Below are 25,930 nucleotides of genomic sequence, written 5' to 3'. Positions count from 1 at the left end.
TTCAATTCAAAAAATGAGCCCATAGGGGCTGTTGATTCAGCAGAAGCCCCTTATTCCTAAAGGGGTGCTGTTAAATATAAGTAGTTAAAAAAACACACAAAACCTGCAGAGTCTGCTAGCCCATAAATGTACAATTTTAAAAAATCTTTTTGTGTAAAATAGAGACAAAAAAGCCAATGTACATAGAGATTACACTTCACCTATGAATGGCATATTCCTTTTGTACTGCGGAATAACAATTCTCTGAACCTTGTCAGATAACACCAAAGACCACTGCAGCTTTCTCCTGGGCTTCAAGCTGTGGAAAGTCCTCTATCAAAAGCTGGGAATACAGGGGGAAGGAGGGACCTTTGTGTTGACCTCCTTGTAAAAAGAGATCACCAAAGACTAAATCATGGTGCTTAGATGCTCCTTGACAGGTGCAAATACAGCGTAGCATCACTGTCTATACTTCGGGGGATTTACAGACCCAAAGTCTTGGATCTGGAGATAAAAATCAAGGTCTCTTGAGCTGTAAACAGAGAGCAAACAGAGCTGCAGCAGCTCAGAAGGAGTTGATGAAGTTCAAATATGCATTCAGGAAGCCTGTTGGATCCTCCAGCTGGGGGTAGTGACTGATGTGGTCATCCAGCACCGACACTGTGGACATGGGAAGCACTTTTCTGTTGGAAGAATGGAGCAAGACTTAAGCACGGGAACTGCAGCAGGCTCAGCCTGCAACCAGCTGGTGATGCCTTCTTGCACAGCTGGGATTCTGTCCATAACTTGATTTTGGCACCAAAAACCCTCGAAGAGCTGGAGCTGACCCCTATTCTACGTTCTGGACTTAACCACGTCAGACAGTTAAGACTTATTATCACATGCATGATAGCTGTGACTAAGAATTGTGACTTTGATGCCTAAAATTGGGAAGCAATTTCCAAACTAATGTACTGCCTGGCTGCGTAGGTCGGAGGTGAGAAGGAAAACCAACCTTGATGGAAAGGGAACTGAGACAAAACCCCTTGCAAAATGAAACCCCAGTTGCGTCCTGCTGCTCTGTGTCTTACCTGTAAAGCTGGAGAAACTCTGGGTGTGGATTCACAGGGTCCAGGGGCCCGTAGATTAAATGCACTGCAAGGAAGAAGCGCAAATTGAGCTTCTGTATCCAAGGACATCCTCAGCCAAGCCAAGGAGGCAACCCCGTTGAACCTGAAACTGGAGCTACCCCTGCACAGACCCAATGTGAGCCTCATAGTCCTCATCAGCATTGCAAGAAGCTCCTTGATGAATGGAAGGAGCCAGCACCACGCTTCGGTGCCTGCAGGAGATGGGAGCGATTCCCCACAGCCTCACTCCAAATGGAAGAAAACCAGTTCCTACTCACGTGGGACAGAGGTGGACATCAAAGCCCCAACCCAGCGGTCTCTGTGCTTCTTCCTCTGGTTTATGTACTGCAAAATACTGAAGGGAAGCCCGCTGTTACACAGATCACACCCCACATCTTCTCTGGGGGTAAACAGTGATCCCAAAGCCCACCAGAAGCAGCTGGAGACTGAAAATCCCACATCTGGACACCTGGCTGAGCATTGGCAACCTTCAAGAGCGTCAAACTCAAGAGCTCCTGCAGCAATCCCAGCAGCCTACCTGTCCACAACGAGATTGCCATCGTTGGTCCTCACCGCCGTCCACATGTCCCAGTACTCTGCCTGCGAGGGCTGCGTGTAGGGCCCGAAGACAGCGCCGAGCCTGAAAAGAGGGCACAAAAGGGTCAGCACTCCCACCTTGCACTGTGAAACGCTTGGCCGCCAGCAAACCCTACACGTCATCTCCCAAATGCGCTTTGCGTTTGGCCCGAAGGCTTTTTGGAAATCAAAGAAATGTGCAACATCTGGTGAAAATACGTACCTGATCCAACACCGTATGTGAAGTGTGGGTTTAGGGGTTTTATTGCAGTTCCGTACTCGTGGGAGAGGATTCCAGCAAAATAAACCACTTTTCCAACCTCAGAGCATCGAAACCATTATTCAAATGCAGGAGCAAACCTCTGCTGGGACGGTGCCTGGGATCCATCTCTCTTTGCCAAATACCCAGTATACAAATCCCTCTGCTGACCCTTGTCCATGTCCCACACCCCTGGATGGGACCCAGCATCACGGAGCCCAACTCACCCTCTGGAGAAGAAGAAGAAGTTCATCAGCCTCGTGATGACGGGGGAGAGGAAGCCCCCATCTTTGAGAACCTGGGGCAGAAGGAAAAAGTAGGTATCACCACTCTGTAGGGCACAGATGGGTGATTCCAGAGTGCCTTTTCCCCTAGGCAGCAGCTCACCTTCTGGATGAATCTGGGGTAGCACGCTTCAGGAAAAATTCCTGGAAGGATTACAGAGAACAGAGTTGTAATGCCCTAATTGTTTTGTTCTGTGTTTCCCAGTCTTTCCCCTCAGCAATCGTGAAAATCTGAGCCGAAAGACCTCTAAAAATTGACCCTACCGCATATCCCACAGCTGGGCAAACCTCACCTCCATTGGACAAGCAGAGGCTGTTGATCAGGATGCTGCCAGTTTTATTGTGCTCATACCTGGGAACAGAAGGGGAGATGGTGAAACCCTCTGTGAGCTGGGGGGATCTCTAAGGTCCCTTCCAACCCAACATCCCATGATTCTAGGATCTCTGAGGTCCCTTCTAACCCAACATCCTGTGAATTCAACGATCTCTAAGGTCCCTTCCAACCCAACATCCCATGATCCTAGGATCTCTGAGGTCCCTTCTAACCCAACATCCTGTGAATTCAACCATCTCCGAGGTCCCTTCCAACCCAACATCCCATGATTCTAGGATCTCTGAGGTCCCTTCCAATCCAACAATTCCATGGTTTTATTAACTCTGTGGTCTCCTTCCAACCCAACATCCCATGATTCTAGGATCTCTGAGGTCCCTTCAAACCCAACATCCCATTATTCTAGGATCTCTAAGGTCCCTTCCAACCATTCCATGATTCTATGAACATGAAGCAGCCAAACCACCAACCTGTGGAGCAGCTCCTGCGCAACTGTATCCCCATAATCATGGGACAGGAGGTTTATTCTCTGGTGGTGGAGGCCAAGGTGACGCACCAGCCGCTCAACAATGCTGGCTTGCTCGAAGATGGAGTAGTGGTGGGGCCTCTGCCAAGGAAAGCAGAATCAGTGTGAGAGCATGGCCCCTGTAAACTCATGAACACTCCAAAAGAAAGACCCTGATGGAGGAGCTGGGAGCTCAGGGCAGCATTTTTCAATCTATCCCAAAGCAGTTGGGGTGTCCTCATAACCATTCCCCATGTCCCCATAACCAAAGGACCTCAGACCCAAGGAAGGGCAACGCGTTGTCTGAACCCATCTCCACCACGAACCTTACTGATCCCTTCTGCTATTGGAACGCCTCATTTCTTTTCCAGAAGTTGTAAATGGGGGAAGAAATTGGGACGTGAAGCCCAAATGAACACCAGTTCCCAAGCCCCCCAACAGCTCCTCCTTCCAGGCTACGTACAGGCTTGTCGCTGAACCCGAACCCTACAAAATCCAGAGCAATCACCCGGTGAAAGCGTTGAGTCAGCCCTTCCCATATCTGCAAGGAAGAAAAATGTAGGCAAATAGGAGTTTTGCCAGGAGGGAGGAATCCCAGCGGGGTGTCCCCATGTTCTCACCTTGCTCCAGTCGTAGCTGGAGGTGGGGAAGCCATGCAGGAGGATGACGACGTCAGAGCTGCCCACAGCACCAGTGGAATCTATAGAGGGAATGGAGGGACCTCAAGATGTGGCACCACCAAAACAAAAGGATTTTTGCCCAAATATCGCCCGCAACCCAATTTCCTGGTGGGCCATGGGGCGTCCTCACCTCTGTAGAAGATGCTTTGGTGTTTGTAGGTGAAGAAAGCTCCGGAAGCCTTCCAGGAGAGCAGGGCTGGGGAGAGCCGTGGAGGTGGGATGTGCAGGTACACGGCCAGGAGCGGGACGCTGAGCAGCCCCACCTGCACCCACCACTCCTTCATCCTGCAGGAGGTGGGATAGGTTGTCCCAATAACTTCATTCCCTTAAATGTCCATCCAACCCATATCCCCCAATCCCCATAGCCCCCCATCACCATAACCACCCATGATGTCCCCATAACCCTCTTCCATGTCCTCATTCCCATTCCCCATAACCGTCCCCCTGTCCCCATTCCCATGTCCCCATAACCATTCCCCATAACCACCCATGATGTCCCCATAACCCTCCTCCATGTCCTCATTCCCATTCCCCATAACCGTCCCCCTGTCCCCATTCCCCATGTCCCCATAACCATTCCCCATAACCCTCTCCATGCACCCCACAGCCCACTCAATCCCATAACCCACCCCCATCCCAATAGAACCCATAACCCTCCCCATGTCCCCATAACCCCTTCCATTCCCACAAACCATCCCTCACCCCTATAACCACCCCCCTGTTCCCATAACTCCTCTATGTCCCCATAACATCCCAGGCCTTATAACCTCACTCCCATAAATGTTCTCTCCCCCTAACCCTCCCTACGTCCCCATAACCTCACATCCCCATAACTCTTCCCATGCCCATGACCCCATAACCATTCCCCACGGCCTCAGAACATACCTACGTCCCTACAACACTCCCTACATCCCCATAACTCTTCCCATATCCCCACAGCACCCAACTCAGAACCCTCCCCATGGCTCCATGACCCACCTTATGTCCCCATAACCCACTCTACCTCCCCATAACCTCCCCACAGCCCCCATAACCCTCCCTATGTCCCCATAACCGTTCCCACGTCCCCGCACACCTCACCCCTCGCTAAGCCCCGCCCCGTCACCACTAAGCCCCGCCCCATCCGCGTCCAAGCCACGCCCTCCGCGCGACGCGCTCCGTTTAGGCCACGCCCCCAGCACTTCACACCCCTCTCTATAGCCACGCCCCCTCCCCACTCGCCCCATTCTTCTGTCAGGCGGAGGCCACGCCCCTTGGCGGCGGTGGGCGTGGCCTCAGCCCAGGCGCTCTCTCGCCCGCCCTCAGGTGCGCCGCTCCCGCGCGGCCATGGCGGCTCGTGGGCAGGGCCTCCTGCGCATGCGCATGCCCCTCGGCCTAGCCACGCCCCCCCACCTCGGCGTCTCCCCGGTGCCTGGCAACGACAGAACGCTGTCAGGCCGCTGAACGGCGCCGCGCCGCCTCTGATTGGCTGAAAGGGCAGCGGGCGGCCAATCGGGGCGGGGATTGTTGCGTGGTGGGGGCAGACAGAGCCGGACGGCGGGAGGCGGTGGAGCGTGAGAAGCGTTGGGGGACGATGTCGAGCGGGAGGAGCGTCGGGGACCCGGAGGTGGGCGAAGGGGGTTGGGGAGGGGAACCTTTTCGGATCCCCTCAGCGTGTGGGCAGGGGAGGAACGCGGGGGGAGCCCTGAGGAGAGGGGCTGGGGTCCTAGAGGGGGAGGCCTTGAAGCGAAGGCCCCGAGGGTAAAGGGTTGGGGGGAGGGCTGAGGAGAGGGCAGGCTCTGGGTGGGGAGCAATTAGGATTTGGGGGTGTTCTCGGGGCCTGGAGGTGTGATGTGGGGCAAGGGGTGGATTCCTGCGAGGTTATGGGGTGGGGAGGGGTGGAATCCGGCTCGCGAGTCCTTTTGGTGCATTGGTACAGAGCTGAAGATCTGTGAGCGTCCTGCTGGAAATTAGAGGGTGTTGCGGGGCCGTTCTCTGCTCTCTGTGCTCTTAGAGCCGTCCCCGTGTCCCCATCATTTCTCCTTTACTTCAGTCGTGTACTGATTCCTCCCCCCTTGTCCTGCAGTACTTGACCAGGCGCATCCCTCAGAACCCCCGATACCAGCACATCAAAACCCGCCTCGATACCGGTGAGTGGCAACGTCACGGGGTTAAAAACCCCCAGACAGAATGGGGAGAATGACAAGAATAGCGGTGCTGAGCCTCTCAGCTGCTTTACCCCAGTCCTGGGCAGCAGTGTCAGAGCTCGTGTTGCAGCTGGGATACTTGTGATCTTGTGAGAGTCGCCTTGTGATTCGTGTCAGGTTCTCATATGAGCACTCCCATAGAAGTTACTGAGCTCGGAGTTGCTACGTGTTGGCCTTTCTCCTATAAGTTGATGTATGGCAAAGGTATAAGTCACAATGATTATTTGCAGGGTCCCTGTTGAGCTTTTTTTTTTTTTTACATTTAAAGTGATTGAATTTTACCTCTTGGTACCCCCAAGGCAATGTTGGGGAAAGGACAGTACAACCCCAGCTGCGCTTGGTGCCGTGTGTCAGAGGTGGGGTTTGGGTACCAACGTTCTGATTTCGGCTCTCTGAGCGCAGGGACTGAACATTCGGTCTCATGTACAGAGTTTCAGGTGATGACCTTCTGAAGGCAATGACGTCGCCCTCCGAAGTCTCATCAGAGCAACTTCTGCTTTCGAGCAGAGAGGGATTGGCGTGGAGTTTGTACAGTGTGCTCCATGCTGAAAATCCCGTAAAATAAAGCAGTTAGCTGTGTTCTGTAGAGGAATTTCCATAGCACCATGAGTACACGTGGAAGGTTTGAGCTCTTCTAGTTATGACTATTCCCAGTGAGTTCCTGTATCCCATAGAGGGGCTTTCACCCACAGAGCACTGCTTGCAGGTCCAGCGAAGCCTCAGCGTGGCCATCTCTTCCTCCTTAAAGATATTTAAGCCTTCATAGCCCCGATGAAAAGCACTGATTTGTAACAAGCTGTTCGGTTGCTGTTGTTACAGGGAGCAGCCTGACAAAATACATTGAGAAGTTGGAGGAAATCAAAAGAAGTGAGTACCTGGACGGGGGGGGCACAACATAACCATGTTGGTTTGTTCCATACTGAAGGAGCACTGAGCAGCAGGGCTGAATCCCGAGCCCTCTGCTTGCTCAGAGATCTCCTCTCTGACAATGCCCATGGGGAGAAACTCCATCAACATGCACCAGCAGTATGACGAAACACCGCAGTTTTCCTCCTTTGCTTCTCTCGCGTGCGCCTTCCGCTTTTTCAAGCATCCTATTTCTTCCTCACGCCACTTGAGCTCTTTTTTGGGGGGTTAGAATGGGTGATTTCGTTGGATCTAATGGTGCTGAGGCTTTGCGGGCTGTTGGAAGCGCAGCTGGTCCTGTCCTTTGCTCCGTGTTCCCACCGAAAAGCAGCGTGTTGAAATTCACGCTGATAGAGGCTGAGCTTTTCCTGCCTTATTTCCACCCGTTGTCAGCGTTGTTTTCACGCAGAGCCAGCAAAGCCATTAAACCCCCGAGCTGCGTTTACCGGTGTGAAAGAAAAATCCCCGCAATTAACGAGGATTAATTAGGATTTTCAATGCCCCATCTCGGTTCTTACCGCGGCACAGTGAGGTGGCTGTGCTCAGCGTGCAAGGGAGGTCACTAACGTGGCACGTCAACGTGTTTGTGTTTGGCTTCCTGCAGAATGGCCCTTTGTTGCTGTTTGTTTGCCACGCACCACGGATCTTCTGGGAAAGCCAAGAGAGAGAAACACCCTTATTTTCCAAAATCCTGTGTTGACAGACTGAGATTTCAGTGCCCAACGCTGCGTTGCCATCTCACTTTTTCTATCAGCACGGAGAATCTTGTTGTATCGGTGCTGTTGGTTTTTGATCTCTCCCGTGCATCTGATTTCTCCTCCGGTAGAAGTCCCTTTGTTTCTGGTTCTGGGGTCCGGCAGGAACTTTCCCATTGTGTTCGTGCTGAATGGGCACCTTGTGTTCCCAGGCGGTTCAGAAACTCCTCTCCCTTGATTTCTCATGGATAGATGACACCGTTTGGGTTCGGCTCTGAATACCTAGCACAGCGAGCTCTCTGTCTCTGTGTAATGTGAGAGAGTGGGGCTTTATACCCCGAGCCTGCAGTGGAATCAAAAATAAGATAGCTGGGAGCACGATCGTTATCCTTTGGAGCAGAGACTCGAGGAGAGACGCCACGTCTCTTCCCTTCCTCCGGTGCTGGAGCACGGAGAACTTTCTGTATCTGACAGAGCGTTTGCAGCCTGAAGCACAATGTCAGAAAACCCACATGGACCTCCCAGGGCAGAACCAGGTACGTGGCATTGCTTTTGTGGGCAGGAGCAGCCTTTGTTGTGAACTCTCTGGTGATGGCTGAGATCCTTCCTCGGGCAGGTCAGGCTCATTGCTAGCAACTGTCAGGTGCTAAAGGGAAGATCTGGGCCGTAAAAGCTTATTCTGGGATAAAAAATCCTTGGCTGAGACTGGCAGAAAGCATCCAGTTTTGCACAGTAGTCACAATTAAAGCACTGCTGTGTCGTGTACACGCATTACACTGTAAGCTTTGCTGCTTTTAGTCCTCCTAAATCAAAACCTCTTCGTGCTCTTCCCACGACTTGGGTTTTGCGCGGGGCAGGTGCTACCTAAAAGGGAATTGCTGCTGTTGTTTCAAAGTCATGGAGCTGATGCTTGAGACCGAGGAGTCCTACAAGAGCTACGAGCACGGCTTTCAGCTCTTTGACTTTCTGAAACCCGCTGGTTTCTGCTTGAAACCCCCGGTTTGATGCGGGCAGCGGACGCTGCCATGCACTGATTTGTCTTTGGCAAGCTCCTTTATTTCTGTGACGCTCTCCAGCAGCCAGCACGCGGGGCTCTGCAGCCCGGTGACAGCCAGGCAGGGGAGGACATTGAGTTTAGGAGCTCAGCTCCGAATGCTGGCAACGAATCTGCCTGCTTCTGCAGGAACAGGATGGGAATCTCACGCAGAGTGTTGCCCATAAGCGAAGCATCGCAGTCGTTCCTCATGCAGCAGTTACAGGGATGAGGGCTGGAGCCCTCCCCCCCCCCATCTCCCCGTGGCTTACAGGGGGAAGTTCAGCAGATGGTGGGATTTAGAGCTGCTTAAGTGGATTGGATGAAGGTTCTGTGCTGCATTATTAGCTCCTCTTAGCCGGAGGGAGACCAGTCGGGAGAATCCCCCAACAGTTATTGAAGATACTGGAAAAAAAATGGGAAGGATTTCCCTTATTTCCAAGTGGAAATCGGTGATGTGAGGGGTAAAGCCTCGTAAGCAAGGAGGAAGGGAAAGGAGGAGCACTCGGAGCACTCAGGCTTCCATCCCTGCCACCACTGAGCTCCATCATCTCTGCTCTGGTTGTCTGCCAGTCGTTCCAATGGGGTTTGCTCATTCTCTAAGCTTTGTCTTCAGGCTTAAGATTTAATTAGTCCTGTCTCTCTGCAGCAATTACGTCTGCCTCAAGCTGGTCTCTGCAGCAATCTGTTCCGTTGCCTGCGTTAAACCCCTGGTGCTGCTTGCTCACTTTGTATTAAATTCCAGTTCCAGTGATTTATTAATTGTCAGCGTGAGGAAACCTGGAGTGTCTTAATCAGTCAGATTGAATGTATACATCTAATTCTGGAGCTCAGCGTTTCCAGCAATGCTTAGAACATGGGTGCATCTCAGCCTCCGATTTATGCAGTTGAAAAGCACGCAGAAAGCACAGAGTAATAGTGTGAAAGCAACTACATTTCTTTTCTATTCTAACCCTGCCTGGGCAATATCTCTTTATAACTGGTGTTGATCTTCACAGAGCCTCCAGGTTTGCTGCCCTGATCCTTGTTGCCCCAAAATCTTGCCTTTGTTTTTTTCCTGCAAGAACCTGCAGGCTGACTGAGGCAGCAACGCCTTCCCCTGCTATGAGCAAAAACTAAGAGTTGATCCGGGATGTGTGTTACCCTCTGCTGTTTTGTTTTTGAAGATTACAGGTACCGAAAGGACGAGCTGTTTAAGAGACTGAAGGTGACCACTTTCGCCCAGTTGGTACGTATCGATCTTCTCTCTCGTGCTCGTTGTCCTTGCTTTACCCAAAGCCTTCCCTGTGGTTATGCAGCCTCAGACAATGGGTAATTCTTTTCTAATTGGCTTCTTCTGCAGCTTCTTTTCCTGCTTTGTCCTGAGGCCGAGCATTCTTTCTTTTTGTTACAACTTTTGTTTAATAAATAGGCCTTGCATTGCAAATCTCTCTCAAATATGCACCTATATTTGACCCCTAAGTCCAGGGGAAAGCGTGCTGAGTTAAAGATACGTTGGCTTGAGGATTATTTTTCCTTAAGATGATCCCTGCTGTTGTCCTCTGATACCTATGTATGTGTTTCAAGGCTGCGTGGCTTGCTTTTGTCTCCTGCAGGTCGTTCAGGTTGCTTCCCTGTCGGACGAAACCTTAGAAGTGACGAATGAGGAGATCCACAAGCTGGAAGGTAACGATATTTATGGTGAGCACAAAGAGATGGAGCTGCAGATTGCTGTCATCCGTTCAACTGTGCCCTGACAGCCACAGCACGCCCCTTAAGCGAGGGGAAATAACCCCATCTGCAGCCATGCTGCTCCGAGGTGCATAAGTCCTAAAGCAGAAATGCTCCTGAGTAGGAAAGTTGTCACGCTGCGAAGTTTTAGTGCAGTAACTCCACAGATAACGTACATCAGAAACGAGATGAGCCGTTATGTGTCTGCTGAGTTCCTAAAAAGGAGATCTTCAGCCCTCAGAAATCACGTGGCTCTTTCTCCTTTTTGACGTGGGGCTCTCAGCAGGGGTGAGAGGATGAGGGTGAGGCTGTCGCTGAGATGCGCTTCCTTTCAAAAAAACAGAAGCCAGTCTTAAAACCTCGTCCTTTCCCTGCAGCACGTTAACCTTACTGCCCTGCTCTCTCCCCAGATGGCAATTCTGCTGCTTCAGAATCAGATGCTGAACTCACAGCGGGCACAAATGGCAAAGGAAGCCCCAATGGGACCCCCCCCAGTCCTGTCCTCTTCATAAACAACGCCGGAGCTGGAGAATCCTATCGGTCCACACTGCAGAGGTGCCTGCCAACCGCACAACACCAACCTTTTCTCATGGCAGATAGCTGGTTTGATTTTAAATCAGCTGGTTATTTTACCTCGCTGCTAAAACATAAATGAACCACTGGGAAAACTTGGGGGGGGGGGGGGGGGGAAGCGCTGTCTCATGGTTGAGAGGTACAGAAGCGTTCAGAGGGAGAGCTCACCCCGTCATCATCCGCTTCCCTCCTGCAGTTTGATAAGCGGTGTCGGTGAACTGGATATAGAAAAGGACTCTCATAAGAAAGTGGGCACCCAGGCGAAGGATACGCCTTATCCTGACTGCCCCTTCCTGCTGCTAGACGTACGAGACCGGGATGCTTACGACCAGTGTCACATAGTTGGAGGTGAGGAGGCCGGAATCCCAGCTTGGTGTCACCTGGGGGGCTTGTACTGAGTTGTGCGTCATTCTGGTGGATGCAGGGTGCCCTCTGCACTCATCCAGCACATCCATCTTCCCTGGAAAGGGTTGGGGGAATCAGGCTGATGTTAATCCCTTGTTCACTGGGTTTCCCATCTGTTTGCTGTTATCTGTTGTGCTCTTAGGATCCTGTGTCGGATGTGTTGCAGATCGTGATGTTGATGTTCAGCCACAGTCTGATTTTCTTTTTTTTCCTCTTTTTTTTTTTTTTCCTCCTCTGCAGCTTATTCCTATCCTATTGCAATGCTGTCTAGAGCCATGAATCCATACACAAACAGTATTCTGGAATATGTATCCTTTATATATATATATAGTGCTGGAATCAACATCAGTGAGAAAAACCAACTGGTGGCACGTTGGCAAGGGCTTCCAAAACCAGTTCCAAAACCAATTACTCTGACCAGGGCAATGTTTAACCACCAAAATCCTGGGATTCCAAGGAGGGTGGGAGGGAAGCTCCTTTCTGCTGGCTTTGATTAGCTGGTGGGGCTCTGCTGTAGCCATCAGGTGCTGGGTTTTAGTTCCTCAAAGCTGGAACCTCTTGGTTTCAGTGGGAGCCGTCTGAATTTGGTGGTTCCTGGGATTGGATTTGCCTTCCAGCAGCCACGGCCATACCCCTCGGGCAGCTGTCTCTCGATCACTGGGCTTCAAATCAAATCCTTTGGCTTCCTCCCAGTACCTTGATGAGGATTGTCTTTTCTCAGGAGGACAGAAAGGGGATTATTAGCCAGGATTAGGCTGATCATTTCCCAAGTTGTCAGTGTGGGAGAGCTGCAGGGGAGAGGGGAGGTTGTCAACCAACTGTTTCTAACCGGTTGTTGCTAACCAGTCTTCAAATCAGTGGTGAAATATAAGCTCACAGAGGGGATCAGGCTGTGCCCTTCCAGAGTCTGGCAAGCTTCAGCTGCTGAGAAATCGGATTTTGAAACACTGAATGGAAGGGATTCCTGCCCAATAGTTGGAAATCACATAGGAAGTCTACCTCCAGCCCCATTTATTTGTCTCTTCTTTCTGAAATGGACGAAGTCTCAGTCAACAGTTGGACTCGATGATCTTGGAGAGGTCTTCTCCAGCCTTGGTGATTCTGTGGTTTTAAGTCCCCGCAAGTTGACAAACGCACCCTTAGCTCTTCTACCCACCAGAAAAATGCACACGGAAAGATAATAATTTTGTACGACGACGACGAGAGGCTCGCCAGCCAGGCTGCCACCACCATGTGCGAGAGGGGCTTTGAGAACTTGTTCATGTTGTCCGGAGGTCAGTGGGGATGGGCAGGACACCAGGGTGGGGGGGGAGCGGGCTCAGTCGGCCCCAAGTGGGCTCAGTAGGGTTTGCGTGAGCTGGAGGTGGGGAAGAGGTGGTCGGATCCATCACGTGGTGGTGAAATCACTGCTCCCACGTTGGGCTGTGGTCAGTAATAACGCTTGGTCTGTACATCTCCAGGGTTGAAGGTCCTTGCACAGAAGGTCCCGGAAGGACTCGTCACCGGCTCGCTCCCCATTACCTGCCAGGTGGCAGCTCCCACAGGATCTGCCCGAAAAAAGGCCCCTCCCAAGGTGCCACCCACCCGTGCCGAGAGCAAGTGGAGGTACTCTGCAGAAGATCTGCAGAAGATCAAGTACTACCTCGAAGAGGAGCAGCTTCCTTCAGACACTGCCAGTAAGAATCCAAGACAAATGCCACGCAGCGTTCCCCTGCTTTGCTGTATTCTTGCAATGAGATGGCTGGGAAAGGGGAGAGGTTTATTTCCAAACTGTGCTGATCCCAGGGAACTTAAATCTTGCATGGATGCATGATCCTGGTTCTGCTGGGGCAGACGTACACCATGCTGCCCACTGTGTTTGCATGCCTGTAGGTTTTCCTGGTGGTGCGTTGGTTTTGCAAGTACTTAAGCTGTGCAGAACGAAAAGCCTGATTGAAACTGCCCAGAAACCCCCACAGAATTATTGAAGGGTCAGTTAGAGTTAGGACAACCAACATGGGGCTGCAAACCATTGGTATGTCATCACTGTCCATCACACAGCTTCAGCTTGGATTTCCAATCTTTTTCCTTCAGGTCGCCTCAGCCGTGGCTCTTCGGGACGCGATTCCAAAGCAACAACAGCAAGGAGCAGCCCCAGCCTCCCCAGCATGGCGGGATCCCGCGTGCTCAGCAGGAGCAGCCTCCAGAACAGGCCATGGAAATAAGCAGCGGTGTCTCCTCCCACTGAATAAATGAGCATCCAGGTTCTGGGAACTCTGAGCAGTGCAGCCCTGTTTGTCATTTTAGGAATCCGCGGAGGAAAGCGGTGCTGGTTTATAAATGGCAGCTGGGGTAAGGCCGGGGAGATGGAAGGGTTGATGTGATGTCTCGTAGGAGCAGTGTCATGTTGGCAAGGTGCCCTTCAGGACAGGATTTTGTAGGGGAGGGGGGAAAACTGATAGCGAAGCCTGTGACCAAGTAGCAGTGGATCTGTAAAGCTTGCAGTTCAGACTAAGGAATTGTGTCTGCAGCAAACGTTCCTCTGGGCTGGGCTCCGAGCTGCAGGCTGCACTAACAGCGGAGGGAAACGGGACAGAAATTTGTGAGCAGAAACTGTGGCGTTCTGTGGCAGGGATGGACATTGAGCAAATTGCCAAAATGACGGAGAGAGGATTCCGTAACTCTCTTTTTATTTATGTTAACGAGCAGAAGTGTTTGTAATAAAGATGTTTTGGGAAATAACGACCAGCATGGCGCAGTAGTGTGATAGTTGTCTCTAATTATGGATGATTTATGAAATGGTTCTGTATTTCTGAAGGTGAGTCATAGGGTTGACGTTTGTTCCTATGTATGCCCTTTCCCCACATGTTTTTGGAGTCGTTTCTTTAAGGTTAGGGTGGCTGAAGGGGGTATATTCTCTTCCCCTTTCATCAGAACCCCCAGAATAACCCTGAAAATGAATCTGGTAACTGAGCAGGCTGCGGGGATTTCATGAAACCTTCCCTCTCATCCATGCTTTCACGGTGCCAGCGCTGGCTGGGGGACCTGACATAGTCTGGAACTCAGCAGTGACAAAGCTGATGCAGGGTGTGGAACATCAGAACCAAGTTTAGCTCTGTTTTGTGCTTGTGAAAGAAAGGAAGAGGTTTAATGAGCAGCTTTTCTGCCTCTAGCCTGTTCAGGCTCGCTCACTATAGTACCAAATATCGGAGGAGGACCACAGAACTTTGCTCTGAGTCTTACATCAGAAATGCTCACTGAAGTGACGTTTCTGCACCCAGGAACTGGAAGGCTCCTTCTGATCACCTCGTGTCCTGCACCTCCAGAGGGAGCGTGTGTGTACTGAAGTGTTGTAGTGCAAGAACTGGTCGGGTATTGAAACACAAATAAAAAGTACAGCGAGACTGTGTCTCATTTCTTTCCATCTGTTGGAAGATGAATGCATCTCACTGTCTCACGAGCGGGATGTCCACCTGAAGCTTTCACAGGAGTTGGAAATGTCATGGAAATGCCACGTCTAGCTTTGAATGTTGGGGCATGATGGGGCTCACTCCCATACCTATTTCAATCTCCATGTCCTGAGTTGTCTGCCTCTTTCTGCTCTGTACGGTGCCTCCACTTCCATGTCACTGTGAAATAAAAGTATTGAACCGACTGCCCTCTCCTGCACTGTTCAGATGGTGGCTTGCCTAGTTTGGTTGGTTGGTTAGTACCATTTCTGGGGCAATACAGCTGAAGCTGAGTGTGCACGTGGGAGCACCAGGAGATTATTTATGTTCTTAAAAGACTGGGACCGGCACAGCCTCCTCATCCCACCAGTGTGGGGGTAGAGGAGTTATTTCCCCCCAGGAGCATATGGAGGTGACAGTGTTACAGATGCATCTAGCTGAAAATGATGATGAGAGTTGAGGTTGTGTGTGTTGCCTTAAATCAAGACTTGATTTTGCCATCCAGTGGTTGGAGAAGGAGCTGAAAACTCTACTGCTTTGGTCAGCATGAAAAACCTTCCTAAACAGAGGGAAAAACTGTTTGGGCTGCTCAAGATCCTCCTAATCCAGAGCAACAAATGCAGTTTGCAGTCACCCTACCATCTTGATGAGTTTCTGTGGGTTTTTTTTTTGGACTTTTGACTTGGTTTTGTTTGGAAGGAATGAATAAACTATATAGTCTGGAAGCTTCCGTAGGTCAATGTGCACTATCTATGCTGGCTATCAACTGGCCCACTGAGTCTCCAAAAAAACCTTTTTGTTGTGATTAGAAGAAGGGAAACACCACCAAAACCATCCTTTTTTTTTTTTTTTCTTCCCATTTATTTAATGCATTCTTCTTCCCTAGTCAATTCAGCCACCGCTCAGCTCCAGATCCCACTCAGTAGAGGTGACTGCGTGTATGTGCCATGATGACCTCCAGCGCTCGCCACGTCTCCTGTGCCGTGGGGACAATCTGGCTGGCAGGCAGCAGGAACCCGTAGCGTCCCGTGTCCCGGAGCTCAAAGGTGAAGGAGTATTTAATGCCTTGATTGTAGGTCCAGTCGATGGTTCCTCCGCTTGCTTGATCTTGGTGAGGGAAGAGCAGAACTTTGGTGGCTCTGCGTCTTATGGTTGTTTCATGGGAGGACATGAGGAGTGGTGATTTTGGTTTCCTTGGGAGGAGAGCAACCCCCATTACTTACAGATGGTGGTGATGATGCTGCCGTACTTGTAATTCGTGCCGTACAGAGAGGACAGAGCTGCCACAGCCTCCTTTGCAACCTGGTGCTGGGGGGAAGACACAGAAACATGATTTGGGGAAGGGGAAAGCCTATGGTAGAGTAAAAATAAAAAATAAAAAATAAAAAATAAAAATAAAAGGGTTTTACACTCATCCTACTGTCAAAAAACAATGGCAAAACTCAATAGTGTTGGCCTCAAGGAATCCCCATGGGGCAGCCAGGGCTTCTTTCCAGCTTGCATGAGGTGTAAGATGGGTCCATTGTGTCCCCTACATGGACCCTACCAGTTCCTCCTTGTCAGGCACGGGAGTGGTGGTGTAGCCGTAGGGGTAGAGCAGAAGCTGGGAGTAGCTGTGAATGGAGATGAAAGCTTTGATGTTCCCGTGGTTCTTCACGAAGTCCACAATGGCCTTCACCTCTGGCTCCGAGTTGGCATAGGGCCCGCGATATGTCTCCGAGCAGGGGTTGCTGCTGGCCCCAGAGCCTGGGGAGAGGAGAATGGTGAAAATGCAGCATTTGTTGGCACTTGGGTGGCTCAGAGAGTCATAAGTGGCCAAGGAGGAATGCTCCTGGGACTCCACCTAAACGTTGTGTGATGGTTTCCAATTGTGGTCCCTCCCATATCGGTCACTAGAGGACACCAAAGATCTTATGGAAACCAAACCCATATATTGGCCCCAAAGCCCATTCCTTCCTTGGGGACATCAAAGACCTGGTGGAACCCAAATCCATGCCTTGACCCCAAAGATCATCCCTTCCCTGGGGTCACTAGTGGATCTCTCTGAGCCAGAAACATCCTCAGAGCCTCCACCTGGAGGGCAGAACCCAATCTGTGGGGTGAAAGGGAGAGTTCTGACCTCCAAAACCTGCGTCCCAGTTGCGGTTGGGGTCAACACCAACGCAGAGGGATCCAGACCGCTTGGACCTGGTCTTGCGCCACATACGATTCTAGAAGGGCAGAATCAACTCAACCAGAATCCAGGTCTGGAGCTTCTCCATCCACAAGCAGAGAAGCAAAAGCATTTTGAGGGGCACGGATAGGTCATGGATGCCCCCTTTCTGACCCACGGATAGAAAGGCTTCTCAGGGGCTGCGTGATGCCCACATCCAGCTCCACAACCCCAACCAACAGCAGGTGAGATGAATGCCAGCACCGTACCGAGGTGTGGGTGAAGACGAAGCCATCGGGGTTGGTGACAATCTCCAGGAAGATGTCCATCTGGTCCAGGATGGCAGCCAGACCTTCATCTTGCTCTTGGACAATCTAGAGAGGATGGTGATTTGGGGCTGGCTGGAGCACCTTTGGGTGGTCACACCATGTTCAAGGGGTCTACAGGACCTTGTAGCCCTTCGGAGATGTAAAATCTGCCCATACCTTCCTGGCAAACCAAATGCCACTTGCTTGCGTCACCCATTCACGGGAGTGGATGCCAGTGTCAATCCAAATGGCTGGGCGATTCGTGCCGCCTTTGCTGAACTGGAATTGCAAAAATGGGGCAGCTGGGACCATGCATGGACCAACTCATGAATCTGGTCACCTCACAGGCCCCAAATCCCATACCTTCAGCACATAGATGGGGCGGTTCTCTGTTGTACGGCCAATCTCAAGCTTGCTGACCAGGTTTGGGTTTTCAGCCACCAGAAGGTCCATGAAGGCATAGATCTGGGTTTGGGAGAGGGATGTGAATGTGAATGTGTAGATGAATTAGTAGATGTGGTACTTGGGATGTAGTTTAGTAGGCAATATTGGTCATAGGTGGATGGTTGGACTTGGTGATCTGAGAGGTCTTTTCCAACCTTAATGGTTCTATGATACTATTTAGGAACATGGCTTAGTGGGCACGGTGCTGATGGGTTGATGGTTGGACTGGATGATCTTAGATGTCTTTTCCAACCTTAATGAATCTATGATTCTCTGAATGGCTCATTAATTCCTCCATTTAGAACTAACCCCTTTGCAAAAGCAATTCCAAAATGTGAAATTTTCCCCCCAAAATGCCCCAGATCTTGTGCTTCCCCCATGCAGAGTATCACCTCCTCCAGGGTGTGGTAGCTGGTGTAGTCAAAGGTACTGGTGGAGTGTGGCATGAAACGGCGGCGACGAAGCATCTGCATCTGTTCCTGGTCCACCAGGGCCTGTGGGATATGGGGCAAGATGAAACCCTGTCCCTCACCAGCTCCTGACTCCCACCCACCACTCCCACCAGCACCACCAACCTGCACATCCTCAATCATGATGGAGTAGGGGACACCATTGGCCTCCAGATGGACTTTGAGGGGCTGCAGGCTGGGGAAGGGCACACGGACGTCAACCGGGTCCCCAGGGCGACGGGGTGGAAGCCAGAAATCCAGCTGGGTTGGGGAGAAAATGGGATGAGGGTCAGATTCTGCCTTAGGTTGCCCTCCCCCCTCACCCCCCTTCCTTCTGTCCCGTTTTTCTCTAAGTAGTCCACAATGGGTCATCTTCTCCACCTCTACTACACTGTGGGAAACCATCTTCCTACCCCACCATGGGACATCATCCTCTCCAGCAATGGGAAATCATCCTACCTGCCACTCCACTACAGGACATCATTCTTCACATCTGACTATGGGCCATCATCTTCCCCCAAGTCCACTAAGGGCCATCATCTCCCCTTGTCCCACTATGGGACATCATACCTCTTACCCCACAATGGAACATCAGCTTTCTCCCACCCCAAACTATGGGACATCATCTCCCCTTATCTCACAGTAGAATGTCATCCTCCCCGTACCGCACTGTGAGACATCATCACTCCTTTCCCAACAATGGAACATCATCCTCCCCCAACCCCAACAATGGGACATCCCTGCTCTGCACCATAGCTCAGGGGGGTGCAAAGTAGAAGACACAGACTCAGAAGGGGTCCCTAAAAGCTTCCCCCAGTCCCACCCCGTACCTGCAGGTGCTCCAGCTCCTGCAGCTCCTGCACCTTCTGCAGCTCCACATCGCTGCTGGGGATGATGCGCAGCACCTGGTGCCTGTGGGGTGAGAGGGTGTTGTGGGGTCCAGTATAGCCATCACCCCATCCATCCCACCCACTACTTCCCGAGTCACATTGGGGCTGAACCAGCTGCTGTCCCCATCCCAGTCAACGTCCCCATCCCAGTCAACGTCCCCATCCTGGTCATTGTCCCCATCCCAGTCAATGTCCCCATCCTAGTCATTGTCTCCATCCCAGTCAATGTCCCCACCTGACCCACCGTCCCTGTCCCAGTCGATGTCTACAGCCAACCCATTGTCACAATCCCAGTCAATGCCCCCAACCAACCTGTTGCCACCATTCGCAATCAGTGTCTCCATCCCAGCCACCCCCACTGTCCAGACCCTCCTACCCGACAAAATTCTCAGTGGTTGCAGCAGCCACTGCCCCCAGGGCAGCCAGCAGCAGGAGTGCCCTCATTTCCAGCCGAATGAATATGTCCCAGGTCCCCACAGCACCTCGGGACATCTTAAATCCTGGTGATCCCCAGCCCGGCCCCTTCCACCTGCCCAAATTCCCAGGGCCGTGGGAAGGCTCCAGACGGTGTGGTCAAGGTTGGGTGAAACCCGTTCCGGTAGCTGAGAACCGGATGGGGCCGTTGGTGACTCAAAGGGGGCAGGACATGGGGAGGTAACACCAGGTGCTGGATCCCAAATCCCACTGCCCACAGAGGAGGAGAAAAAGGGTAACGTTGGGCTGAGCGAGGTGCAAGGTGTTGGTTTTCTCATGGTACAAACCACAGTGTTTGTTCAGGGGGTGGGAACTGGATTAAACTTTAGCACAGGTGTGGGTTGTCTCAGCTGGGAAAAATAATACAGCGTATTCTTAGAAGCCCATGGCACACAAAAATGTCCCCAAGGGTGCCCCTCTGCCAACCCTGAGCAAAGGGAAGGGACACTGGAGTTGCCTCCAAAGCCACAAATTTGGGGTTGGCCATCCACCCTCTCCAGTGTTCTTGGGGGTTGTTGGTCCCAAAGGATGGGGATGAGCAGAGAGCAGGGATGGAAATGTGTAAAACCAAAGCAAAAATGAGAGAATAAGATTCTTAAATTCCTAAAAACAGATTCCTAAATCTTTTTTTTCACCATTTCTCAGCCATATGGTCTGATTTTTGTGTGGTTCTACGTGGAGCCAGGAGTTGGACCCAGTGATCCCTATGGGTCCCTTCCAACTCACGACATTCTATGATTCATTGGACTCAATGATCTTTGTGGGTCCTTTCCAATATGGGATGTTCTATGACTTTTTTGAAGCCTACCATGAAAAACCGAAGCTCTAGGCTTAAAACACATAGAACCTATGGGATTCTTTATTAAGTAGTATGGTGGGGTAGGACCAATGGGGTTCGCCTCCCCATTTACACCAGTGGGCTCAGTACGGGTGCTGCTGGACGTGGACCAAGATGTCCAGCAGTGCCGGCCATGTCTCGGTGGCAGTGGGGATGATCTGGCTGCTGGGCAAGAGGAAGCCATAGCGCCCAGTATCCCTCAGCTCAAAGGTATAGGAATATTTCACCCCGTTCTCATAAGCCCAGTCGACGGTGGTGCCAGCTGCCAGATCTGTAGGGAGAGGAAGGAAGACGTGACCCCAGCATTGAGCGTTGGCCTTGCTGCAGGGTTGGCCCAGATGTTTTGGGGTAGGGATGCTTACAGATGGTGTCTGCGATGCTGCCGTAGGTGTATTTTGTCCCGTATACTGCAGCCAAGTCGCTCACAGCCTTTTTAGCCAACTCATTCTGCAACAGAGAGCCCCAGAACAGTGAGATCCAGCAGACTCACATCTCCCCGAGGCAGCAGAGACCCCAGGACAACCCAGGACTCAGAGCCCATCATCTTTTCCTACCCCTCTGCTCTTGCTTTTCCCCAGAACACCCTTAATTTCTGTCAGAAAGAGGCACATCTTGCAATTACTCTCCCCAAAAGACATGGAAGATGGTGGACTCAGCGTGCAGGTTGCATCTAACAAGAGGAACATTGGAGTCCCAGCGCAGTCTGACCTGACTTTTCATAGAATCAAAGAATCATCAAGATTGGAAAGACCAGTAGGATCATCTATTCCAACCATTTTCCTCCAAATCTGGTGATTGCAGCCCCAGTCACTTTTGGGGGCCATCTCACCAGTTCCTCATGATCAGGTGCGGGTGTCCTCTTGTAACCATAGGGGAACATCAGCATCTGGGAGTAGCTGTGGATGGAGATGAGTGCTTTCACGTTCCCGTGGCTTTTGATGAAGTCCACAATAGATTTCACTTCGCTCTCAGAGTGGGCGTAGGGGCCGTGGTAGGTTTCAGAGCAGGGGTTACTGCTGGAGCCAGCATCTGGGGCACGATGGAAGAGAAACCATGCAGTGAGGTACACTGGAAGGGTTTCTACCCCGGGTTTCTCCCCAGCAGCAGGAAGGTTCAAGGCTTTGATGTGAGGGATACCTCACCTCCAAAGCCCGCGTCCCAATTTCGGTTGGGGTCCACACCAATGCAGGAGGAGCCAGCGTTGATGGACCTCGTTTTTCTCCACAGGCGGTTCTATGTGAGACCACAGGTGCATGAAGTCACCTCCATGTGCCATCCAAAAGACCATGGCTGGACATGATGGCTGGGACCAACCACTGGGACAAGTCCCCCCAAAGTGTCCCCACACTCACAGAGCTGTGGGTGAAGGCGTAGCCATCAGGGTTGGTGACAATCTCAAAGAAGATGTCCACGGTGTCCAGCAGGGAGGTGACAGTGGGGTCATGGCCATAATCTTCAGCGAGCTGTATTGGGAGGGGAGCAGGAGCTGTCTTGGTGTCACAGGAACAAGGGACTGTAGAACTGGAGAGGCTGTAGGATTTTTTTCCCCATTGGGTTCAACCACAGCATTCATGGAGGTGGCTTAGGATTGCAATTTCTGCCCTTCACCCAAACCTTCATGGACAGTCCCCACTCTGCCTATAACCCCAACCCAACTCCAACCTACAACCCCAAAAGGATTGCCCTGACTTCAAACACCCATTCATCCCTTTTTTTTGCTCTCTTTCCCTTTCATGCTTTCCACGTGCACGTGTTTGGGATGAAGTTGGTGCCATTGTTTGGATTTTATTTAAGAAATTGGGATTGATCCTTGGATTGTGAGCCCAGGAATGGCCCCATCTGATACCCAAGCTCTTCACTATGGGTGGACACAATGCTGGTGAGCTATCTCATGCCAATGAGATTTGGGTGATATCTTGTTCACTCACAGGCACTCCCAACCCCACTTAGATGGCCATGTCCACGTTATGGGGTTACCTTGTTGGCTGTCCACACACCGGTGGCTTGGGTGACCCATTCACGTGAGTGGATGCCGGTGTCCAACCAGACTGCTGGCCGATTCGATCCCCCAGTGCTGAACTGTGCAGAGAATGGGATATCAGCCCTGGGGCTCCCAGAATGGCAGAAGGTTTTGGTTGGAGGCACCATCAGTCCATCCGGTCCCATCAGCTCCAGCAGGGCCACTAGATCTGTGCTCAACCCCACATCCAGGTGGGTTTGGCGATCTCCAAGGAGGAGACCCCATAGCGCTCCAGCACATGGGCAGGATGGAGAGGAGTTGGTCCTGTACCCACCTTCAGCACGTAGAGGGGTCTCTTCTCGTAGCTCTCACCAATCTGGATCTTGCTAACGAGGTTGGGGTGATCAGCCACAAGGGTGTCCATCCAGTCATAGATCTGAAAGGAGGAGGTGCTGGGATGCGTGGCTCACCTTGGCTTTACCTTCGGGTTTTAGGTTGTCTGGCACCAGATACAACATGCAGAGCTTCCCTGGACATAACCGTGCCTTGGGTCCCAAAAATGCGAAACAAACTCTATGCAGAGCAAAGTACCTCTTCAAGAGTGTGATAGGATGCAAAATTGAACTGGTTGGCTCTTCTCTCCATCCGCCTGGACAGCATCATGGTTCTCTTTTCCTCATCCAGTAATTGCTGTTAGAGAGAAAGTTTTCAGGGAGAAATATCCAACCCAGCCCCAACCCAGCATGTGTCTTCCCTCCAAAACCCACTATCTCCACACCATGCGTAGGTTTTGCAAAGCATTGTCCACCATTGCCTTCTCTTTCCCTCATTTCCACCACCCACTGGGGCTGCCCTACCTGCACATCCTCGATCATGATGCTGTAGGAAATGCCATGGGATTCCAGGAAGATTTTGACTGCTTGCAGCCTGGAGAAGGGCACCCGCAGGTCAGCCGGGCGCCCAGGCTTGGTGGGGTCGCGCCAGAAGTCAACCTGGTGGGGACGAGAGGAGACATTTCTACTGCCTTGGAGGAATCAAGGTCTCCATTTCAACTGCCATAAAAGATCTAAGAAAGCCTCCATTTCAACTGTCTTGAAGTACCTAAGGCATCCTCAGTTTCTACTGCCTTGAAGCATCTGAGATGCTCTCCATTCCTACTGTCTTCAAAGATCTAAGAAGACGTCTAGACAAATTTGGAGACCAGGAGGGTTGGGGGACTCTTTGCCTTACTCAATGGACCTTCTCTATAGATATACTTCAGCCCAAATCGCTCGTTGATGCATCTTTGAATAAAGAGGATTTGTGAACTGAGCAGCTGCAATGAGATGACGGGGTCACTGTGTGCCAGTTTTGATCTTTAACTTGATAAAGATAAACCTGAAATCAGGTTTGTGGTGGGGAGTCTCTTACCCATCACCGATCTACCTCCCTGCTGCTCCCACTCCCATAATTTCTCGCCGGGATTCACTCCCCCACAGCAACCCAGCTTCTTCATTCAAGCCAAAGAATAAGTAAAAATTGATATTACAGTGGGCTCACCTGCAGTTCCACCTGCTCACCCAGCGCCCTGAGCAGGGCAATCTGCTCCTCACTGCTGGCCACGACACGGAGGACCTGGTCCCTGTGGGGAGGTAGAGCCATCAGTGAGTGCAGAGGGACAGGAAGGGGATGGTATGAGTGGTCCTAAGAGCTTATTGGGTTGGAAATTGCATGTTCAGAGCATGCATGGGAAAAAAAAGTAAGCACTCGGGAGCCCAAGGTGGTCTCATGCCTTCCTTTGATCACAAGAGTGCCTAAAATTGTAAGGAAATACCTAAGGCAGGTTTTGCTTCAGCAGAAGGGAAGAGTATTTCTGTGAAACGATGGAGCAGACACTTTGATAATGATGATTTATATTTGGGGAGGGATTTACAGAGATTAGAGTTATGAAATAAAACCCATTAGCAGAGCTTTTTGCTTGAAAAATGGAGCCAAACATGATACGCTCTTGCTCCACTGAGGCTCAGCTCTCCAGAAGGTCTGAGCTCTCCTGCAAAACCCAAACATGTCTCAGCTCCCCAGGGAATGCTGAGAGCTCCCACCACCAGTGAAAGAAACACCCAAAGGGTTTTTTTCTTCATGCATGAGGTGAGCAGGATCCATCCCCATTCCTATCCCCAAAGCCATTTCCATCCATATCCCCATTCCATCCCCATCCTAATCCCAATTCCCATCTCCATCCCAATCCCAATTCCAATCCCAATCCCCATCCCAATCCCCATCTCCATCCCAATCCCCATCCCAATCCCAACCCCTCCTTTCAGCAGGACTCACCCCACAAAAAGCTGCTCGCTGAAAGTGCCCACCACGAGGGCAGCAAAGACCAGGAGGACCTTCATGTTGAGCAGGCGCTGGTAAACCTTGGGCCCCGAATGCATTTATGGGCCCCTATATAGTCCCCCACCAAGGCCACCTCTGCGGTCCCTGCAGGGCCACTAGCCACAAGCAGATAAGACAGCGATGGCTTCCGGGAGCCCAAATGTTTGTTTTATTTGGAGAAGTCAATAAAAGAACAGCCAAGTCGGGAAGGATCTGATAACATTTTCCTCCGAGTCCGGTGCTGCCACAGACGGACAGTGAGGACACGCTCCCATGGGAGTAGGGTGGGCCAGGGGATGGTGCCACAGCTGGGGGGTCTTTTATGGCTTCATAACTCCAAATCACAGGATTCCTAGCTAGGATACCCTATTTGTGTTTGTGATGATGATTGTGAGCTGGTCCCAGCTGTGGTGCCAGGATTGAGGTCTTCGTTGAGGTGGATCACGGTGTAGCTGAGATGAGATGAGATTTTCATATGTCCAGCCTGAATCTCTTGTTTTAGTTGATGCCATCGTCTCTCTTAGGGTTCCTGGTCCCATTTTCTCAGTAATGTCCTCACAGGGAGGGGAAGGCTGCTATTAGGTCCCTCTCATCTCCAGGCCAAACCAGCCCATCTCAGTGTCCCATCACGAGATGTCCTCCTGTCCCTCCTGGTGGCCTCCACCGGACTTGCTCTGGGTCCTGTTGGTAGTCATCATCCAGCCATGTGCCTTCAGAAGGGCCGGGTAACCTCAAGACATGCATGTTTGGATTGAGCTTCTTGGGTCTGCAACTTCAGCAAGGGTCCCTGCAGCTCAGCTGGATCCAGGAGCTCTGCAGCCCAGGTCCTCCCCACCAGCAGGGTTTTCCCAGCAGCGTTTTATCGCCAGTTGGAGGACAAGTTTTTGAGTCAGGTTGGAAAACAAGTGCCAGGAGAGTAACAGGCTGCTCTGTACCCAGCACAGCTGTGTTTAACCCAATAACAGTAGCACCACCACTTTTCATTCCCTGCCCATGAGACTGAACTAACATTTCACCCACTCGTATCAGGAGTGTTTGCTCTCCTGCCAAGCACACGGAGCAGTGAGTAACTCACCAGCTGCTGGGGGATTAGAGGACAAGAGATAAACCTGTTAGGTTTGATAAAAGTACAAAACGCTGCTAAGGGCGATTGTTGCTTGGTGCAAACACATTTGGCATTTATTAATGAAGATGGAGCTGCAGAGGGCACCCAAGGGACCATAGGGCAGGATGCTCTGGTGCAGTCTTCTCCTTTCCAAGTTCATCTTTTGATTGAGTCCTAAAATCTGTGACACCTTGTAGAAGTCTACCAGACCCGCACAGAAACACACAGAAACCATCAAGACAAAGATGGTGTTCAAGAAACGTGTAGCTATGGTACTTAGGGACGTGGTTTAG

The 25,930-nt window shown here is 51.3% G+C and overlaps 4 protein-coding genes across 8 annotated transcripts; 1 reads left to right on the top strand and 3 right to left on the bottom strand.

The window, feature by feature from the left end:
• On the bottom strand, window positions 88-5,069 carry MEST. 4 transcript variants are annotated; one of them, XM_021384244.1, is made up of 12 exons: window positions 4,945-5,069; window positions 3,854-4,008; window positions 3,664-3,743; window positions 3,507-3,584; window positions 3,009-3,145; window positions 2,501-2,559; window positions 2,311-2,351; window positions 2,151-2,221; window positions 1,627-1,728; window positions 1,367-1,443; window positions 1,050-1,113; window positions 88-662 (listed from the first exon to the last, which is right to left on the bottom strand). In XM_021384244.1, the coding sequence occupies exons 1-12, from the start codon at window positions 4,947-4,949 to the stop codon at window positions 545-547; spliced, it is 987 nt and encodes a 328-aa protein (XP_021239919.1). In that variant the 5' UTR covers window positions 4,950-5,069; the 3' UTR covers window positions 88-544. The 4 variants fall into 4 exon arrangements, with proteins under 4 accessions (XP_021239919.1, XP_021239921.1, XP_021239920.1 ...); XM_021384246.1 differs by lacking the exon at window positions 4,945-5,069 and adding an exon at window positions 4,799-4,899; XM_021384245.1 differs by lacking the exon at window positions 4,945-5,069 and adding an exon at window positions 4,804-4,898.
• Window positions 5,174-14,864, top strand: CEP41 (centrosomal protein 41). 2 transcript variants are annotated; one of them, XM_021384243.1, is made up of 11 exons: window positions 5,174-5,329; window positions 5,789-5,852; window positions 6,729-6,776; window positions 9,710-9,771; window positions 10,139-10,208; window positions 10,664-10,808; window positions 11,023-11,174; window positions 11,472-11,539; window positions 12,391-12,505; window positions 12,692-12,907; window positions 13,305-14,864. In XM_021384243.1, the coding sequence occupies exons 1-11, from the start codon at window positions 5,297-5,299 to the stop codon at window positions 13,433-13,435; spliced, it is 1,104 nt and encodes a 367-aa protein (XP_021239918.1). In that variant the 5' UTR covers window positions 5,174-5,296; the 3' UTR covers window positions 13,436-14,864. The 2 variants fall into 2 exon arrangements, with proteins under 2 accessions (XP_021239918.1, XP_021239917.1); XM_021384242.1 differs by having other exon boundaries at window positions 10,139-10,223.
• Window positions 15,490-19,409, bottom strand: LOC110392202 (carboxypeptidase A1-like). The gene is made up of 11 exons (XM_021384239.1): window positions 19,279-19,409; window positions 18,843-18,924; window positions 18,139-18,273; window positions 17,956-18,057; window positions 17,483-17,584; window positions 17,297-17,398; window positions 17,081-17,185; window positions 16,779-16,869; window positions 16,206-16,405; window positions 15,883-15,967; window positions 15,490-15,766 (listed from the first exon to the last, which is right to left on the bottom strand). The coding sequence occupies exons 1-11, from the start codon at window positions 19,392-19,394 to the stop codon at window positions 15,579-15,581; spliced, it is 1,308 nt and encodes a 435-aa protein (XP_021239914.1). The 5' UTR covers window positions 19,395-19,409; the 3' UTR covers window positions 15,490-15,578.
• LOC110392203 (carboxypeptidase A1-like) lies at window positions 20,208-25,929 on the bottom strand. The gene is made up of 11 exons (XM_021384240.1): window positions 24,488-25,929; window positions 23,714-23,795; window positions 23,032-23,166; window positions 22,766-22,864; window positions 22,509-22,610; window positions 22,192-22,293; window positions 21,567-21,677; window positions 21,357-21,447; window positions 21,044-21,243; window positions 20,577-20,661; window positions 20,208-20,485 (listed from the first exon to the last, which is right to left on the bottom strand). The coding sequence occupies exons 1-11, from the start codon at window positions 24,589-24,591 to the stop codon at window positions 20,298-20,300; spliced, it is 1,299 nt and encodes a 432-aa protein (XP_021239915.1). The 5' UTR covers window positions 24,592-25,929; the 3' UTR covers window positions 20,208-20,297.

This window comes from Numida meleagris, chromosome 1 (assembly GCF_002078875.1).
Source record: "Numida meleagris isolate 19003 breed g44 Domestic line chromosome 1, NumMel1.0, whole genome shotgun sequence".
Classification (NCBI taxonomy): domain Eukaryota; kingdom Metazoa; phylum Chordata; class Aves; order Galliformes; family Numididae; genus Numida; species Numida meleagris.
The sequence above is the reverse complement of the archived record's forward strand: the minus strand, read 5'-3'. Positions and strand labels throughout refer to the sequence as shown.